The sequence below is a fragment of the Temnothorax curvispinosus genome, unplaced genomic scaffold (genome assembly GCF_003070985.1).
Source record: "Temnothorax curvispinosus isolate PA1 unplaced genomic scaffold, ASM307098v1 QBEX01007415.1, whole genome shotgun sequence".
Taxonomy (NCBI): domain Eukaryota; kingdom Metazoa; phylum Arthropoda; class Insecta; order Hymenoptera; family Formicidae; genus Temnothorax; species Temnothorax curvispinosus.
Window position 1 is genome coordinate 281627 of NW_020217195.1, and position 19492 is coordinate 301118.

The 19492-nt window shown below is 40.2% G+C and overlaps 2 protein-coding genes across 3 annotated transcripts; one reads left to right on the top strand and one right to left on the bottom strand.

Moving 5' to 3' along the window:
* Window positions 1-6227: 6227 nt before the first annotated feature.
* Window positions 6228-11771, top strand: LOC112457006 (ADP-ribosylation factor 6). Of its 2 annotated transcripts, none has more exons than XM_025019850.1 (5): window positions 6228-6464; window positions 7957-8068; window positions 8237-8340; window positions 8445-8643; window positions 8799-11771. In XM_025019850.1, the coding sequence occupies exons 2-5, from the start codon at window positions 7987-7989 to the stop codon at window positions 8939-8941; spliced, it is 528 nt and encodes a 175-aa protein (XP_024875618.1). In that variant the 5' UTR covers window positions 6228-6464; window positions 7957-7986; the 3' UTR covers window positions 8942-11771. The 2 variants fall into 2 exon arrangements, with proteins under 2 accessions (XP_024875618.1, XP_024875619.1); XM_025019851.1 differs by lacking the exon at window positions 6228-6464 and adding an exon at window positions 7410-7576.
* Window positions 11772-12002: 231 nt separating this feature from the next.
* Window positions 12003-17612, bottom strand: LOC112457005 (syndetin). The gene is made up of 9 exons (XM_025019848.1): window positions 17463-17612; window positions 16401-16916; window positions 15626-16308; window positions 15165-15543; window positions 14790-15080; window positions 14232-14705; window positions 14031-14152; window positions 13748-13937; window positions 12003-13649 (listed from the first exon to the last, which is right to left on the bottom strand). Exons 1-9 carry the CDS (start codon window positions 17520-17522, stop codon window positions 13539-13541), a joined length of 2826 nt encoding a protein of 941 aa, XP_024875616.1. The 5' UTR covers window positions 17523-17612; the 3' UTR covers window positions 12003-13538.
* Window positions 17613-19492: the final 1880 nt, after the last annotated feature.

Genomic DNA, 19492 nt, shown 5'->3' on the forward strand with positions numbered 1-19492 from the left:
AGCTGTATCTGTTATCTGTTATTACTTTCAAGAGGATCATTTCTTTAATTTGATTAATTTGATACATCATATCGGTTGTATTTCACTTATTTATTGAATATAACTGTATATTATACTTATAATTATTTATGCGATGTATATAAACTTATGTTTATATATTTATCATTATATTTATATAATTATTATTCATACAATTTTGTATTATATTGACATTTATGTGCGTATGCTTGTTATGCTTATTGCTCGCATATGCGCGTACGTATATGCATGAATGTGTACAGACGCGAGAGCATTCGCAGGCGATAAAATTGTAAGTCGTATATGTGTATACACGTGTGTACAAGTGCACACGTACATATGCAAGAAACGGACGCAATCAACGTTCGTTGGCATCGTTAACTTTAAACTCGACTTTATATAAACATCGTGATCTGCGCGTATTATTTACACGAAGACGATACGGCGATACAGCGTCGAGCTATATAATTTTTTATAAACAATAACGCGCAGAGGGCGATCTTGCCCGCGACGTAAAATTTCCTGCTTCAATAACGGGGCTACGCATCTGATATACCTCTATCGTGTGCTCTGCAAGCAAACCGGGTGCATAAAAAAAAAATATATTAGTTCAGTCAGCAATTTGATGAATTACGTGACGAAATGTTTGCTTGAACGCACAATTGCGCCAAGTTCGAGACTTCTTCGGGGTTACGCGCGTCGCTTTTGCGAAATCTAAACTGCCATGCGGATAAGTACGTTTATAACAAGCGAGCGATAACGCGTATCTTTTGCGCTGTTAATTAATTATGACGAAAGTGAAAGCGCGGTATCCTCCGTCCTCTCGCGACTACGTTTACTTCATTTACTCAAGAACGTCGCCAACACGGTCGTTGTCGTTTACGTTCGAAGATTAATGGGGCAATAGACAGAGTGCCGTAAACGATCGGTCAGCGAGATAATACCACTAACGCGCTATAACGAAGCGCGTGTTTTTTGAACGCGAGCGGACGCGCATCGCAACGTATCGTCGCCTTAAATTAAACCTAAGGTCACCTCGACCTCAGACAGCGATATATCGGAGCACATCCTATACGCTCCAAGAGAGCAAGAGAGAGAAAGAGAAAGAGGCGGTGTCTCGTCGCGCGATTCCGCGTGGTCTCTTCGCCTCACGTCAATCTCGGCGCTTGTTCCAATCGGATGAGAAAAAGCGGAATATCGTTCGCCGTTCGCCTTCCTAAAAAGATTTCCGCCACCGATCGAGATCCGCGCGCATACCGTTCGCGTTATAAATAATCGAAGGAGAGACGTATTGTGTGCCTATATTTAGGTGAAGCCCAGTGCGTGCCAGTATCTTGTTTGAAGCGATCAGCGGAAACAGCCTTGTACTTGGAAATCATGACCGGTCCCCCGGACGCCCGACGTTCGCCGGCGCGGCGTGGCGTTCCTGCGGAACGAACGAGCGTCCTTCTTTCCGGCGCCAAGCTGCCGCGCCGCGGTACCATTCATCTCCGAGACAATATGTCTATCTACGACCTACGAGAAAACCAAAGGAAGGGATCGTCGTCAGCAACCCCGAGCTGAATGAAGTTATCGCGCTGTTGCGCCGGCGTTTCACACCCGGCATGCCCTCAACCCTCGGGTCCTCCGGCGTAATCCTGGCGCCGGATACAAAGTCACGCGTTCCACGATACTAGAAAGTTTTTTTCTGTAGAAAGGCTCTATGACCGAGGACGAATCTTGACCGTCGCGCCGAGCCGAGACACGCAAATCCATAATACGATTTGTAATTTCATTTGGAACTCCCCTTTAGAAATGCGGTCGAGGGGATCTTACCCCCTGCGCGACAACGTGGTGACTTTGTGGCGCCTTTCTCGGGACATCTGCTCGGGATCCTTGCGGGGACGGTCACATAAGTTATATAGATATAGAAATACATTCTACCTAATAACATTTTAAAACGGATCTGAATATACTTTTCTCTTTTGTGTGACAAATTGTGAATTTTCTCGGCGAACGGAAACCAACGTGCCGAAGTCTGATTGTTCATCGTCTCAAAATGTCTCCTTTATTCCCCCATCTCACGTGTCATTCATAAATGTTCGGAACCAAAAGTCTCGGAATGCGGCTCGAATAATAGCTCGGCGCATTCTTTCGCTTTTGATCGAACAGCTCCATTCGTCTCTTCGCTATACTACGTCATGGACAATACTTGTGAGATTATCCGGGATTCAAAAGTTTCGTTTGTGACGAAAATTAACTCAAATATCTCGCAACAATTCACCTTCAATCATCTAAACTACAATTTACAAAAGCTGAAAATAAGCGAGACGTGATTCCGTCACTCAACGGAAAGATGCAAAGATTGAAAGGTCTAAAATTTTTAAACTATCTCGCGACGAAAAATTTAAACCAGAATCCTTAGAAAAACTTTAATCTTTCAACGGATTTATGTTTACTTTTTCAGCGAATTCTTTCGCCGAATCCTCGTGCAATGCTAGGGTTTCGCTTTTTTTTTATTAATTAACATGTTTTCGGTAACGAACAAGTCGTTCAAAGAGATCGGGGAGATTTGACGTCGTCCTTTGAACGGGCGCTATACATTTCTCACGGCTAGGCGGCTATCGGTGAGGAATATGTGTCATGTCGCGTAAACAGACTATAATAATATTACACTATAAATACACAGTCTCTCGTCGGCGAGACCGTGTGCAGGCGCCGGCGCCGACGGCCGCCGCCGGCCGTGTACATTACACGCGCCGAGGAGGCATTATCCGTCCTATGTATTCGTCGGTGTACTCGCTCTCTTATTCCCCCCTGTCCCCTCCGCTTTCCTCTACCCTTTTCTCTATCTTTCTCTCTCCCTCCCTCTCTCACGCATGTTATCTTTACCTTCCTCGGTTTATAACTCACGTCATTATTTTTCACTCTTGCCGCTTTTATACTCTCGACTCATCTCTCAAAATACTGCGTATTCCACGCTTAATATCCTTCTGTTCTCTCAAAGGGCTTTTGCCCTAGAATATTAATAAACGCTTTATCTATTTATCTCTCTCTCTCTCTCTCTCTCTCTCTCTCTTTCTCTTTCTCTCGTCTCCTTTTGCCATGCCTCGCGGCCTCTTTCGCTTGTCGCGTTCATCTTCTCCCACGAGCCGACTTCTCGGGGGGCTCCGGCGTTCCTTACCAAACTGACCGGATCGCGCGACACCGCGGCGTGTAGTAACTGGCTTGGTTGAACGACCAACCGACTCGATCTCATCTTCCCATCTCCTTTCCGTCCTCTCGGGTCTTTCTCCCGTCGCCGCCCGGCGCGTAGAGGCGTGTGAGGCTGTGAGGCGAGCCGTCGACACGGCGCGACGCTTTATCTTGGAAAAAAAAGAAAAACGAAAGAGACCATATCATTCTCCCCTTTCCGTCTTATTCGATTTCTTCGCGAATCTGGACGAACGCGCGAATGACGCGGTTTCCCTTCCCGTTCACGTTTTTTCTGCGCACGTGCTTATTTGTTGTAGGAGTTTATATACGCGTGGCATGCGGATTGCCGTGTAGGTGTGCGCACGAGGAAGTATTATTCGCGTCCCACACATTCGGTCGTTATTATGGCTCCAACAACTTTTCTCTCTCTCTCTTTCTCTCTTTGTCGTTTTCTTTCCGACGGAGTTAAGCCGAGTGTGTATCTCACGCGTGTAAATTACGTAGAGGAAGCGTAGCGGCGTCTCTCGGGTACATACCGATGAACGTAACTCCGCGACCTGGTGTATCCTCGGCGTACCGGGAAACACCCTGATCTCTAGGATCAAACGGTCATATTTCTTCCGTCGCAATTCGCAATCGCGTCGCGATCGACAGGCAAACAGGCTATCTCTCCGCGTCTCTCCTCTTTATCCTCTCCGACCGTATATCTCGCGTTTTTTTTTTCGACATTTCTCATTCAAGCGAATCCGTCGTATTCATATGATTGGCCTGTGAGACTGTATCCCCCAGTCGCGGTGTCGCGGCCGCGGATATTGCGACCATCGCGGCGCCACGATTACCATACTATTATCATAAATTCTAATCGGAAAACGCTGCGAAATTTAAATATCAAACGGCGGCGCGGCGCGTGGTGTTTACCGAGACCGGGGAAAGGTGCCGGCTTTTTCTCGGCCGCGCGAGAGGAGAGCCGCGGCTTATCGTATTTGCATTAACGACCATCCGGCGTGAATTAATGGCTGATTATGCGACATTCCTGAATGCATTTACCAGCCGCGTGCGGCCCGTAACGCGCGTTCGCGCGCGCGCGCACACATACGCTATTCAATTAAATAGCCGGCAAGTAGCGCGTTTTCTCTCTTCAGGTGGCCACGCACGGACGTACGTCTAATTTAAGTCAGCGCAGCGCCCACGTTCTTACGTAGCGCGGACAAACCCACATGTCCGTAAAGACACGTTAAGCGCCGCCGCCGCCGCCCGTCGCCGCCGATCCGAACGTTTTACGACCGCGCACGCACGTCGTTAAACGACGGGAATGTTGGCGCCGTCGCATGACTTCGCGCGCGCGCGCGCGCGCACAGAGGTGGTATGTACATAGCATTATAGCACGCAGCGTACAGCTCCGGTCTCCGGGGAATAATGCAGCGCGAGCAGTCTGCGGCGCGCGAAAGATCGGACCACGTCCAATCTGGAGTAACAAGGAGCGAGAAGCATCCCCATCTCGTCCTCCCCCTCCCCGTCCCTCCTCCCTTGACCGCCGTTCGTTCCGTCGTCGCCGCAGCTCTCCGCTCGCCTTTACCTCGCCTCGCACCCCGCCGCCAGCCGCCGTCTCGTTTCGCGTCAGATAAAACGAGGTGTCGGCGCCCACGCCGTATCACGCCACGGAGAAATTCTCCGCGAGCGTCATTCGAACTTTTGAACGCCGTCGTTTGACGACTTCGCGAAAAATTCGCGTCATTGTCTACGGGTTTATATTATGTTGCATGTACGGCGTTATTTGTAACCGATGAGATCCATTTGCGGCTCGCCGAGGAATTACGAACTCGTACCTCCTACCTGAAATCTTCTCTCGACGAATAATGACAGAATCGATGTAATCGGCAGAATTTACGCGTCCGCGATAAGAATGCGCTGTTAGCCCCGAGAGAAAGCTTTAATTTTCTCACAACTGCTTTTGATTGTCTGTCAATATAATCAGATAAAAAAAAATTCTCATATCATTAAGTATAAAATCATTTTTCACGGTGAATTTCATCGAGGAAATTTCGCTTTGCTTCTGGTTTTCCGCGTTAAAACTTGCGAGAGTCGAAATAGCTCATAAAGATATGTTTTCAAGTCGTAAGAGACAATGTAGCGTACATTGCTTTCTTAAGATTCTCGAAGAAAAAAATGTAATAGACATATAGACGTGCGCGCTTTCTAAACTTCGCTCGTTCTTTTTTTTAAATCCTGAATATGTATTCGACATTCAATACACTCCCTTCCTCTCTTTGCATTTCCAACGGCACCGGATATGCTATCTACATATATAAATGTTATTTTATAGTACTTTCAAGTGAATTATCTATTCTCCGTTTTCAGAGCAAAAAGTTTACAAAAGTTGACAGACGTTCGCTTTAGTCGCGCTTTCTATATTTCGCGTCCGCTCTTATTTTCCTTTTCCCTTTGAATACTGTTCATGCCGTCAAATATAGGCTGCGGTTCATTTGACGCTACAAATGCTTCGAAGTGTTCTTCTTCTCCTTCTTTCTTCATTGAAAGAAAGGAGAAAAGAAATGCTTCAAAGCATTTGTAGCGTCAAGTGGACCGCAGCCATAGACGCACGTACAGTAGTGTATTTACGCATTCAAGATCCTCAATCACCCTCGAAAACCACGCGAGCAATGACAATGAGAAATAAATGTCAATATATCTTCCTTCCTATAATCGCATTTCTTTGCTCGTGCTAGAATTTAGAAACATGAACATCCCGTATATACTTGTTACCCTCTTGGTGCGACCCGGAAAGTGCCGCGCGCGGAGGCGAACCAATCTGCAATATCTACCGGGATCCCACCGGCGGCTATTAGTTTCGCCAGAGAGAAGCCTGAGAGAGGCCATCCCGGCCTTTTTCCTGGGACCGGGATCCGGGATGGCCTCTCTCAGGCTTCTCTCTGGTTTCGCGCGACAACGCGCGATGGCGCGACGTGTCGCTCGAACGGTCGCGCGCGGCGGCCGCGAGCGCTGAGCGCAGCGCGCTGTCGGCTGTCGCCGCGATGTATGCGCGCCTCGTGATTTACGGGAGGAACGTGACTGGACGTGACGACGACGGCACGGCAATGCGCCGCCGTCCATGCATGGCGACGATGAAATAACGCTTTCACGAGCGCGCGAAACGATATAATCGTGGAGAGAACCGATCGGCGGAGAACACGGCAATGCGCAGCGTAATTGTGATGTGTCCGTGCAATACTGTCAACGGTCAGATCCTCGCTCTTCTCTGCAGATGTTTCTCGGTGAGTCGTTCGCTCTCCCTCCCTCCCTCCTCTCTGCCCCACCCCTCTGACCGCTCCTCGTGACCGCATGCCGCCGCTCGAACGAAAGTGTCGAAAGTATGCGCGTCGCACGATTGTCGGAAAAGGAACGTCGCGAACGATCGATAGTTCGCGAAGTGTCGAACAGTCATCGCGGCAGCGAATCCTCTTTCTTTCTCTTTTTCTTTTCATTCTTTATGACTATGTTCCTTTCGGAACCTGACATCGCGGTCCCGAAAACGTGTCGGGCGAATTAGCGCGGTTCGCGATAAAAGTTCGTCCCCGTCTCTCGTCGCCCACACACGAACACGCCTTTCCGTTTCGCGCGGCGCGGCAATACGTTGCAATCCGTCCGTTTTCGTTCTGCACTTTCTGCACCTCGACCCATACCGTCTTTGCGGGTCGAACACGTATCCGCGTTCCGTTATAGGTAATGTTTCAACTGCACTCTTCCTGCGTTCAAAATAAAATTTTAAATATTTAAATATATATGTTTGCCCTCGCTTTGGTTCGCGCTTCCTGCATTTCTTCCCCTCTCCTCTTCTCCCTCTCTCATAGCCCGATCATACGCCTGTCTCATTTTAAATGCCAAGCGCGATTAGAAAAGTAGAAAATAAAGCGACGTGATCTGGTTTTTAATAATTCAAATATGGACTAAATAAAATAAGTATACAAGAACGAGGTCGATCATTCACGAGTTATCGAAAGATTTTTATAAAAAAAAATATATAGGACTTTATCTAAAGAACCGCGCGAGTTTATCGAAATCAAGCAATTATTTCTACTGTTTCCGATCCTATAAATCGGTAAGAGAAAACGGCGGAAAATGCGAAGGGCGCAAATACAACGATCGCTATTTTGGTGGCAGAAAGTGCAGCAAACGTTGCGCGCTGCACCGAAAGTTTACACCCTGTTCGGCGGCGACGGTGGCGGCCGACGATGTTCTCGCGCTGATAGGTTAGGGGAAGTGTTGGCCGCTGCCTGCCTCGTCTCTGTTTATCCGCGTTACCGAGGTGTCCGCGTCCCGCCCGCAGGTTGTCCCCAGCGCCCGCTCGACCGCGATGAGAAATTCGTAGCGGAGGTTAGACGCCGAGGTAACCTGTCGATCGATCGGACGTGACAGCGCGGACGAGGCGTGGGATTTAAACGTGGGCTTTTAAAGTCCTCGCGGCCTCCACGTCGATTTCCGCCCGAGCCTGACACGATTACGACGAGCCTCGTATTTATTCTTTTTTTTTTCTCTCTTTTCTGTGTTCGCCGCGACAGACCGGTCGGTTATCGTTGGTCTCGCGCGCGTCCGTGAGATATGATACTTGATACCGAGACGGACTTTTGTTGAACGCGTTTTGTCAGATATATTTCTTATACTGTTATGGAGGTCCGCGGTGACGGAATGACACAGTGACGTTGTTAAATAAGTTTGATAGATTCACGGGTTCTAACGGATCGTTTATACCCGTGCATTTTGTTACAGGTGCCAGGTGCCTAGAACACAGCCTGCAAAATGGGAAAATTGTTGTCGAAGATCTTTGGCAACAAGGAAATGCGCATCCTAATGTTGGGATTGGATGCGGCGGGTAAAACTAGTATCCTTTGCTACGTTGTTAATCTCAATTCCATAAACATATAATTTATTATCTATACTCGTTCTGTTTCAATTGATTTTTTCATATGATATACATTATATAACGTAGACAAGATGTATTTTAATTTGACTGTTTTTTATATTTATTTCCTTAATGAAATTATATCAGCAATATTGTATAAACTTAAACTAGGACAGTCTGTGACAACTATACCAACTGTAGGATTCAATGTAGAAACAGTTACCTATAAGAATGTTAAATTTAACGTGTGGGTGAGTATCGAGCACTTTAACGAGAATCTGTAAAGATCACCTAAAGAGAATTACCTTAACCTCGTTTGTGTTATTAATCATATGAAATGTTTCTGTTTGTTCAGGATGTAGGTGGTCAAGATAAAATACGTCCGTTATGGCGTCATTACTATACAGGAACGCAAGGACTTATTTTTGTAGTAGACTGCGCGGATCGGGATAGGATCGACGAAGCCCGCCAAGAACTTCATCGAATCATAAATGACAGGGAAATGCGGGATGCGATCATTTTAATATTCGCGAATAAACAAGATCTTCCGGATGGTAAGTTGATATTTATGGTTTTGTGTTGGTTGTAAATTAATATTTTTTGGTAGTTTTAGTAAGTAGTGTGGCGCATTGTATATATGTGCTACAGATATCTTTACATGGCTTAGCACAATATACTAATTTTCGCCAATACTTTTGTTTTCCTTTAGCTATGAAACCGCACGAAATACAGGAGAAACTGGGATTAACTAGGATACGAGATAGAAATTGGTACGTTCAGCCATCTTGTGCCACAACGGGAGACGGGCTTTACGAGGGCCTTACGTGGTTAACCAGTAATCATAAATTATGAGCAAATATTTATTTTTCACAAATTAGCTATATATACAGAGAATACACGTTTGCTTTGTATTTTTTATTTTTAATTTATCATGTGGAGGCTCCCGTTAAGACGAACAACTGACAATGATACATTTGACGACATCTTTTTTACGAGTAAAGTTATCACAGGTGCAAAAGGGGAAAAAACAAACAATATAAAGATAACTATTAATGGTGTGTTCCAATAATACTGATACTAGATGAATAGTAATTTATTGTAAACGAGGTACCAAGGGACGTGACCTTTGTTATGCTAGCTATTTATCCCATTTCATGGAAATAATTATTGAATAGAGTTACGCTAGCGGGTTTAATATCGCTCTGTACATGTAACATATTCACACAAGTGTACTGTTTCATGAGACATACAAGTTGTACAAGTTTAAAAAGAAAAAGAAAAAATTTACGAGAATCTAGTTATGATATTACACGAGGTTCACAGATTCACAAGGATTGGTATACTGTATAACTTACCTTTGCAGGATCATATCTAATATCTATGTAACTGTTATTTGAGCGGAGTTGCGTTTCTCGAGCGGAAAGTACCTCAGGTTTTTTAACGAAACGCGGCTAGATTTTTAACTTCGCAATATCTTGTTGTCAAAAAGGCTATCTCTAATGTGTACTATATAATATTCATACATACATATAGCCCGTGAGTATAATACGTAAATAAATTTACCATACCTACATTGAGGCTTTATATAGTACAGCGACATTATTTCGTTAGTAAACATTTTTGCTATTTAGAGTTCTGTGCCGAAAAATTGCTTTTAATTTATTTTTTTTTCTTTTTTGGATAATGTCTTCCAACGCGCGTATTTTAATTAGCTCCCTTAATTAGCATCTTTTTCCGCTTATCGTGATCACGGGTGGTCGAAATGCGATAATATCTAATCATCAGACTTATTATGATTACGCACAAGTCACAGAGTATAGGAAGCAATGCAATAAGGAGTTATCGGTTTACTGATATTGTGAGCTCAAAAACCAAAAAAAAAGAAAAGAAAAGCGAGGAAAGGAAACAATGTTACAAAGAACGTAACAGCATTGAATCTGCCAATATTTTTTACTGTTTAAGTGAGTATTGGATAATAAAGCATATTAGTATTAGGTCGCAACGATCGGATCGTTAAGAGCAACATTTTAAACGGATGAGATAAATGTTTCCGTTTCATTTCTCATAGCATAATCCATAGAGTAAGACTAGTAAGAATATACTTCGAGATTCATAATTGATTCGTAGAAGTTTACAAGTGTTCAAAATGTTTGTGTATGATTATCGAATCAAATTGAGTTACGAGTAAATAATAGCGATGATATATCTTTGTAATTCATGGATGCATTGACACCTTGTTTACATTCCATGGTACATTAGCGAATTAGACTATTAGAGAAACATTTTTAGTTATATGAATGATCTTCACAATTGGATTATAACAAGAGATCTTTCCAGACGTAAGTTTGTACAACTTTCCCAACATCCGTACCATTAATATTAAGTACTCATTTAACTCACTTAAGAGATGGTGTGAATGTTGAACGCATCGTCTGTATAAAAATCATAATCAGGCTTTGGAAATGCTGAACTGTTTTCCAGAGAACGTTAGATATATTACCTAGCACTCTATGGTCACGTATTTGTACAATTTCATGAACGTAATCTCTACATTTTTTAACACTGTTTCAAGCATCGGTATCATTATCATGTACTCTCTCTCTCTCTTTAATGATATAAAAAAATATATGTAATTGTGTTACGTTTTATCATCAGCTTTAGCAGAAGCCATTTTCTTATTAAATGTGATGTTATGATGTTAATTGACGAACTTTTATGTATATAAATATGTTTGATATATTCCAGTTTATGTCGAGCGTCTTATATGTTCCACATATCCATACTAATATGCTATAAAGAAAAAAATACAAATACTAATACAAATAATATAAAGAAGAAATACAATAACGAATTACATATACGCGAAAAGTTTCTCGAGGACTAATAGAAAATATTATTTCACGGCAGTTTTGATAGAAAAAAAAGGTTTATATAGGCAAGAAAAAAAAGTCGCTCTAAAAAGACAATATAAGTTCCAGAAGGAAAATAAATTTAAATCTTTTTACATATATCTGTTTATTAAATAAATAAACTATTTCACTTTTTAGCATTGAGGTAAATAAGTCAGAGATAATTCTAAATTATCAACTATTTTGCTTCACTAATATCCAAAGCCTGAACGTAGCGAGAATTTTACAGCATTAAAGAAAAACCTATGATTAGTTTGTAGGAGTAATTACTGTAATTTTGTTACTACACGGCCAATTATGTCCAGTAGCAATTTAATAAATTAATGTGTTGTAGAGTTAAAGTTATAAGTTTCAGAGATAAAATAATGAAAAGGCCAATGAAAGATTACAAATCTTGGACTCTAAAATACATGGTTTCCAAACTCAGTTCGGTGAAGAAATTATTTGAACAAATAGTTTTGTTACGATATTGCGTTGCACTTGTCTTGCAGAATAAAACATTCGTAAATATTTAGAGTACAGTTGTGTCATTTGATACAATTTTTAGGTAATTTGATATTATCAATGTTACATAGAGACCCTAAAAGTTATTGCTATTGAGAGATTGATGCGCTGGAGATTTTTACTCAAGATACTCAAGAAAAGGCATACAATAACGTGTCATCCCTTTTATTTATACATACACATAGATATATATATATACCTATTCTTTCGGTTAGAAGAATATCCAGGTGTGATTTGCCATTTAGAAAATAAACGACATTTGATAAGTACGACATCGTATCAGGGGCCATACAAAAAAAATTTAAGGCTCATTAAAGCGGAGTAATAAGGAATAATATTACACGTGAATCGACGCTGTCAGCTTACACATTGATCGACGCTATCAGCCAGAGAATTCCTAATGCACCACGATCATGAATAGAATACATCCATGAACGAAATATCTGCCTTAGAAGAAAGGAAGACTTAGCGCAATAAAGGAGAAAATCAATACTGTTCTGTTAATTTACATATTTGCTATTTATTCCTATTGTTTGAATAGTCTATAGTATGTTACATTCTTAATTATATGGCCCTCGAATGTTATATTATAAAGCTATTTACATGTAATTATTCAAAATAAATTCTAACTAATACTTTAGGAATCTTCATTAGATCAACGAGTAATCCGTATTCTTTAAGATAGGAAGAGCGGATTGTTCACAAAGAATTTCGGGCATTAAAATAATTTCAAGCATTAGGAGCATTTATATATACTGGTGCAACAGGAGCTTTTTGGTTTATGGTGTGTATATGGAATATAAATATATAATAAATGCAATATATAAATATATAATAGCAATTTTTACGAAATCGGAAATCGACGAAGCTAGAAAGTATGTATGTACTTGTATATTACTATCATTTTTGTATAATAAAAATTTCTTCAAATTGTGCATTCTGCGGTATATACATATGTACCATGCAATGAACGCGTAGCAACTTGTAATAATAATTTCTGGGTATAGAAGATAACATTAGAGATACTTTACAGTTTAATTCTTTTATTAGTACTTTGATATATATTATTCCCAATTTACATAAGACTGAATCAATAATAAAGTAAAATAAATAACATTGTTAAAATTCAGCGAACAGTCATGGTTTTACTATTGACAGCCAATATGATCAGTTTGAATAAAACGGGATATTAATCATCACATTATCTTTCATGTTTTTCACTTTAGCTTCGGAAATACTTGTTATTCTTGTAAATCGAAGTTTAATCACATATATAATCTCAAAGAAAAAGAAAAAACACGTCATATGGTTAATGCGTGTTCTACTTTTTTACAAAAATAAAACTATATAAAATAGAATTTTTAAAGCAGGTAAATATTAAAATATCAATTTTTTATGACAATATCGTCATATTAAAAAAAAAAAACTTTCTTAAATTAACACTGCAATGCGTATAGATCATATATATACATATATCTTTTCATTGTGTAAAATCAATGTGGCAACATTTTGAGTTCTTAGTTACCACGGTAATCGCATGTTAATACTGCAGTTCAATTGCAAATTCGCAGATTCACAAATGAGATTCGTATAACCGTGCACTTTCGCGTTCGAGAGATATCTTTTGTATATTAAAAATAAGCTAAAGTTTTTCATCGTACCAATTCGCGTGTGGTCTAACTGTATAGACTCTAAAATACCATGTATATGTTAAAACATTTGTGATATACACATTAGAGCTACAGTTAGTAACATTGTAAAAGCGTTCTTAGAGCTATATGAGATTCATATACAGAATACTTAATAAATATATTGAATTGTGACTTATTTGGTTCGTGATCGTGATTCTCTCGGAGATTTCAATTCGATTAAGATAGCTTAAACACGAATATATCTGATCAATTTTGTAACGTACTTAAAAAATTGTTCTACTGTACAATCAACAACACGATTATTGTATTCCCAATTTGATAGACATCTCAAATACTTCCTATTTCGATATAATCTTGCACGGATTTATAATAAATAGTTGGATGCTATCTGCTGGGCCGTTGCTCCTCCACAAGCGCTATCAATCGTTGCCGCGTTTTCTTATTGTTTTGACACGTCGCCGAAATCAGACCGATTAAATGTTTAACTGAATATTCCTGCAAGACGTAATCATGAATTTTATATGCTATTATTGTAGGCAGAGAATAAAAAATTGCCAATATCCTACATACGTAATATTTATATATGTAAATACCTTGTGCTCCTTAATCCATTCTTCGAAGCTATTTTCAGGAAGATAGTACGCTTTGATGTACAATTCAACATACTCCCTATGCGGCATAGGTCTCAACGACGTCACTTTCTCAAACTTTGACTTTAGCTGCGTGAAATCAAGTTGCATTAAAGCTCTACCGCCATTTGAACACTTTTTAGCATTGGAAAACCTAAAGCGACAAAATTACATTTTTGTCAGTTGAATTTAATTCCTTTAGAATATTAAGTACTCTTAAAATATGTAGATAATAAGTTCGTTGTACCCTTCCACTAAGGTGTGTGTGATTAAGTGAGCCACATTTTCCCATACTGCATTACATATATGCGCATTCAAAGGTATATACGTTCCAATAGTATTAAGTCTCTCGTTCAAAATGCACACTTCCTATAAAAAAATGTCAAAAAATATTTTCAACATCATAATTGACAACATTTAATAGTAAACTATTTATCGCAACACGTACCTGGATTAGCGCATCGATATAATTACTGTGTTGAGACATGACGTCCGTCACCTCCCAATTAACTTTGTTCATCAAATTCAAAATATTTACAACGTCAAACGCTTGCGACGTTACTGCCATATAGACTGGCTTTCTTAAGTCTGCGGCAGACGCTATCGTTTGCATATAAAACTGATGTAAAAATCCTCTCTGAGGACTGCTGGCAATAAGATGCTCTAAATAAGACCTTAGGCCTTCGTACTGCTGTCCTAAAAATATCAGAGACTCGACAGCTACAATACGTTCCGTTAATCCGTGAAGTTTCTCGGGCTGTGACAAATTCACAATGGATGAAAGCTGTGGTTGTCTTACTTTATCGTAATTCGCATTGCCATTTTCTTCCATTGTATCATTCTCAGAGATAATCAGAGTTTCTCTGATTCGCGTTAAGGATAATTTTAATTTCGGACTGTATAACGAGTCGCTATTGATTTGCTGAAAGAATAGAGAACCGTATTCTAAATCACGTTCCAGTCACGCGAGCACAGTTAAGAATTAAGAATCGTAACGTGAACTTACGAGATCCGACGTAAAGAATAAGTGTACTGTGTAGAAGCACAGCTCGAAAAATTGTATCATGCTCTGTATGACAGTAACAGCGATTGATCGTAAAAGCTTCGACATCTGTAGATACTTGCCGCACACTCTCAGTATGCTTAACGTCGTGTTTGTGACCATAGGTCCAGACTGTTTGAGTTTGCACTTCTTTTTATTAACTTTCGTATGATCTGGCTCGTCGACATATTCATGCTTCAATTCATCGGGAATATCCTCATCGGACTCGTCCGAAAAATATGCGGGTTGATCAATCTAAACAAGAAAACGTGAAAGATCAGTAACATAGATTAATCATTTTGGCAGCGTTAAAATGTATTAGTTTAGTGATTTTCCTACATCATTTATTAAAATATCTTCATCCATAGTATCATCCAATCCTATTGTGAACGGTGACAAACCGCCCTCCAGATATTTTTGCAGGTCTCCTGCGACTCCCGTAGAATTATCGCTGTCGCTTAAGTTCGAGCTATCTAAGCTATTCCATGCTTTACAGTTATTGAGCGAAGGTTTCAGACTTCGAAATTCCAATAATTGAGTAGCCATGAAATCGGACTTTACAGGACACAACTCCCAGCCGTCGTTTTCCAAAAACATTTTCAATTCATCCAAACGACAGGCGTGATAATGAGAAAAGTAAGACAGGGACTGCTTTTTTATGGACTCTTGCAAGTTCTCCGATTTGAAACCACAGAGATCTTCCCCAATTTCCATCAACCTATAATTCACAAACAGTTTAACGGATGATTCTGATTTAGTATCAACTGACAATTATCATCATACGTTATCAATTTGCTTACCTGTTAACTATACCCAATACCTGAACAAACTGTTCAAACTTGGTATTTGTCAGATCTGTGTTCGTTAAATATACTGATATCTTCATCTCCACATCGTGCCATACTCGGACCATACCATTCTCCAATTTGTGTTTGACATAGTGCTTGCTTCTAGTCGCCTCTAAATCCTTAACATCAGACTTACACTCGACTTTATCCTCTTGCGCGTTATGCCAATTTACAATTAAATGATACGAATTCAGTATTGTCCACAATGATTTGCACAGTTCCGTGAGGCAAGCTATACATTTCTCACGAGGCACAGCCTGACACAATTGTTTATATTGTCTTTTCATGTCACCTCCTGCATAGCGATAGATAATGGCGAACGCCGTGTTATGAATGGCAGCAGTAAAATGCAAGTGCAATTGATCCATGGCAGATTGAGTCTTCCCTAACAACGTATAAGCTTCCTGAATAGAAGAATACACCGCGACGTCGAATTCAGTGCACATTTTAGAGAGCGTATTGTCTAAGGTCCTTTCCGCTTGATCCAAAATATTTTGTAAGTTTGCATTCAGCTCAGCGATACAATGGAAATGCTTGTAAGTCTGAGCGGCGCTCTGGCACTCCAAAAGAAGCGATATAGCTCCAGGATAATTCCCTTCATCCAGAAGCTCTTTCAAACGATTCCCCGTACATTGCTATATAATGTGATACAAAGTTAGCACTTAGCCTCTTATAAAGCGTATATATTTTTTTTTAACGACAAATGTGTAAAATATTTATAACTTACCAGGGTCTTTATAGTATTTAAACTATTTAACAGATCTTGGGTCACTTGTCGTCTCTGGTAATTAGCTAATATGCCTAAGCTCGCTTTAGTAAATTGTTTCTCAGCTAATTTCAGATCTGCCCTTCCCATCTTACATATTTCTAAGACGTCCTGCAGTTGTTCCTGCAGCAGGTAAATCCTGTCAAATTCTGCGTTACAGGCACTCTGTTTCTGCAAGATAAGCTGCAACACTTTCGTGGAGACAACTTGATGTTGTTGCTTGAGTTTCTTATAACATTTCTCAATTTCCTTAGAGTGCAGTATCATTGGCAGTTTCTTCAGTTCGTAGCGCGACGAATCAAAGCTACCATCGGTATTGAAGTAAACGTCTTCGATAGAGTCCAACACATCTTGATCGGGTATAGGCTCGCTCTCCGTCGATTGATCAGCCTCGGAGCAGAGGTCTTCACATTTTTGTAATTCAGGTGGATTAAGTAGATCGGGATTCAAACCCATAAGCGGCACTTTAGTTGCATTCTAAAAAAAAAAATGATAAACGATTATGGATTTTATCTTTTTTAACAATAGCATAGCTAATATTCAAATCAAATGTTGTTTCTTTTAATTTTAGCTAACAATCAGGCGTGGCTAATGTCAGTACAGATTTGTCGAGACTGAATAAACTTTTTCAAATATATATAGGGTGATTATACACAGGGTGATTATAATTTATATATGTAATTCAATACGGGTCTTCAAATATAAATATTAAATTATATTCTATATCTAAATTATATATATCATGACATAAATATAACCGTTATGAGGCGTAATATAAATGATATCAAAATGCTAAATTCCTCAAACTGCTATTTTATCAATAATAGTTCTCGTTAAAACCAATTACGAGGATAAGGAAAACGCCAAGTAAACGCAACGTAGTTTGACAGCGAAACGTCAAACGTTGGAATGTACACATCATTTCCGAGTCGTCGCATAACCTCACTTCTGGGCAGCGCAGCGAACGGAGCTCATGCACCTCGCGTGTTACAATAATCGCGTATTCGTGAACGACGGATTTACCTGCTTGTTAATGAGGTCGAAAAATTTTATCTTCAAATCCTCCATGATGTCGGACTGCATCGCGATCGTCAGGCCAGACGCATTCTCGTCTGTTTATACGACCGCAATCGGCTGATCCGCTGATCGGCTGATGCGCCGTACGCCCTGCGGGCTGCGTTACCGTGACATTTCTAAGAAGGAGCAGGAGCGGCATAATAATAAATCTCGACGGTACATCGATGGCCCCTCTCGAATCGCGGACTCTAATTCGAATCCTTCGAGACGAAAGGAGAATCAATCGCCCGCTCTTGTAAACGTATGATATGAAACGGGCATTGGGCAATAATACCGTCGAGATGTTGCCCGACGCGTCGATTCCTATTGAAGTTGGTCAAGTATACACGTCGATACTCGCGGTGAAAACTTCAGTTTCCGATAATGAATCTTGCAAACGTCGCTACATTCAGGTATGTGCGAAGATTCGGTTCGAAAAGCCTCGATACAAATTCTGAGCCAAGTATTTCGTTCCTAGATTACAATATTTATAATAAAAATAGAAAAAGGAGAAAGAATCTGACCCTTGGTCGCATTTCAAACATAAGTTCTCGTAGACACATGGTAGAGCATATAGATAATATTCGTATTACGCAATGAAGATTTTTAAAGAAGCAGATGGTAAAAATAAAATAGCGAGATCGCGCAGTTAATTATAATTGCAACCGATATAGGGTGTCCTTCGCGAATTATCTTTTATTCATGGTTTATTATTGAATGATACAAGTATCCCAGGTAGCAGAGTGATGTCATTAATTAACGTATTAAGTGATGACGTATTAATTAACGTCTGATGACGTCTCAATACGTCACTAAGATGCTTTAATTTAGACGTCATTCTGTTACCTGGGATAATGTGTGAATATATAAATAAATATAATAACGATGAGAGAGAGAGAGAGAGAGTGAGAGAGAGAGAGAGAGAGAAAATGTTAAAAGAGAGACAGATCAGGACACTTTGGTCAAAACAAGTACGTACGATCAAAATTTGTAGAATTTATAAGAATAAAAGGACAGACTTGCTCCAATTTTCTCGAATAAATGTCTTTAACGTTTTTGACTATAGAGAGATACATCATTTTGGAATAATACTAATACTTTTACGATCAATTTTATGATAATATATCAAGAAAAACTGTGCCAATAATAATATATCAAAAAATGTCAATAATTTGTGATATTCTCGTATCGTGGAGAAAAGAAAAGTGTAGTAAGAAGAAGAAATAAAATGAAAGCACGCGTGGGACGCTTTAATCCACGTAATAGCTTGGATAACCGGCGAATAACCGCATTTCATCTTCTCGAGGGATCTAATAAATAGAGGCTTCTTCACAAGTTCTATAAAACTCGACACCAAGTTAAATTAAAAGCTAAATTAAAAAGTATAAATTTCTCTTCCTTATAATTAAGTTTAACAATTATACAGGGAAAAGAAATCTATTTCTTAACAACAAATATTTAAAAAACAGGCATTACATCAGAAGTTTAGAAATTTATTTTTGTCGTTTGAACGCATTTATATATTCCTTCTGAAATCTCATTCGAGCAATTCGGCATCGATGCGAAAACCGGTTTATTTTATCGCGCGCCACTGTGTATTGCAAAATCGAGTCTACTGCGAAATTATCTTTAACAGTTCTGTAACAATAATGTGCATTGTGGCATTATGCTATCGTGTCTGACGTATCTTCATTCAGAACATCGCGGCGAATAATTTGCGCAAATTCCGGGAGTTCATTCTTCGCGATTGAAGGTAATCGATATCGCCGGCGATGTTCTGTCGCGGTAAACGGTACTCGACATTACGCAACGATTATTAAGCTCATTGTTTCGTCTGAACGAAATCCAATCGAGATAAAATACCGCGCGCCATTTGAGCAGTCGTTACTCCGTGCGCTACTCGGAAGGATCGAGCAATTACGGCAATTCTCGACATGGATAACGACGGATTCGCCATAAAATTACTGAGCGCCGACGTATTATTGCGGGCGCTTAAA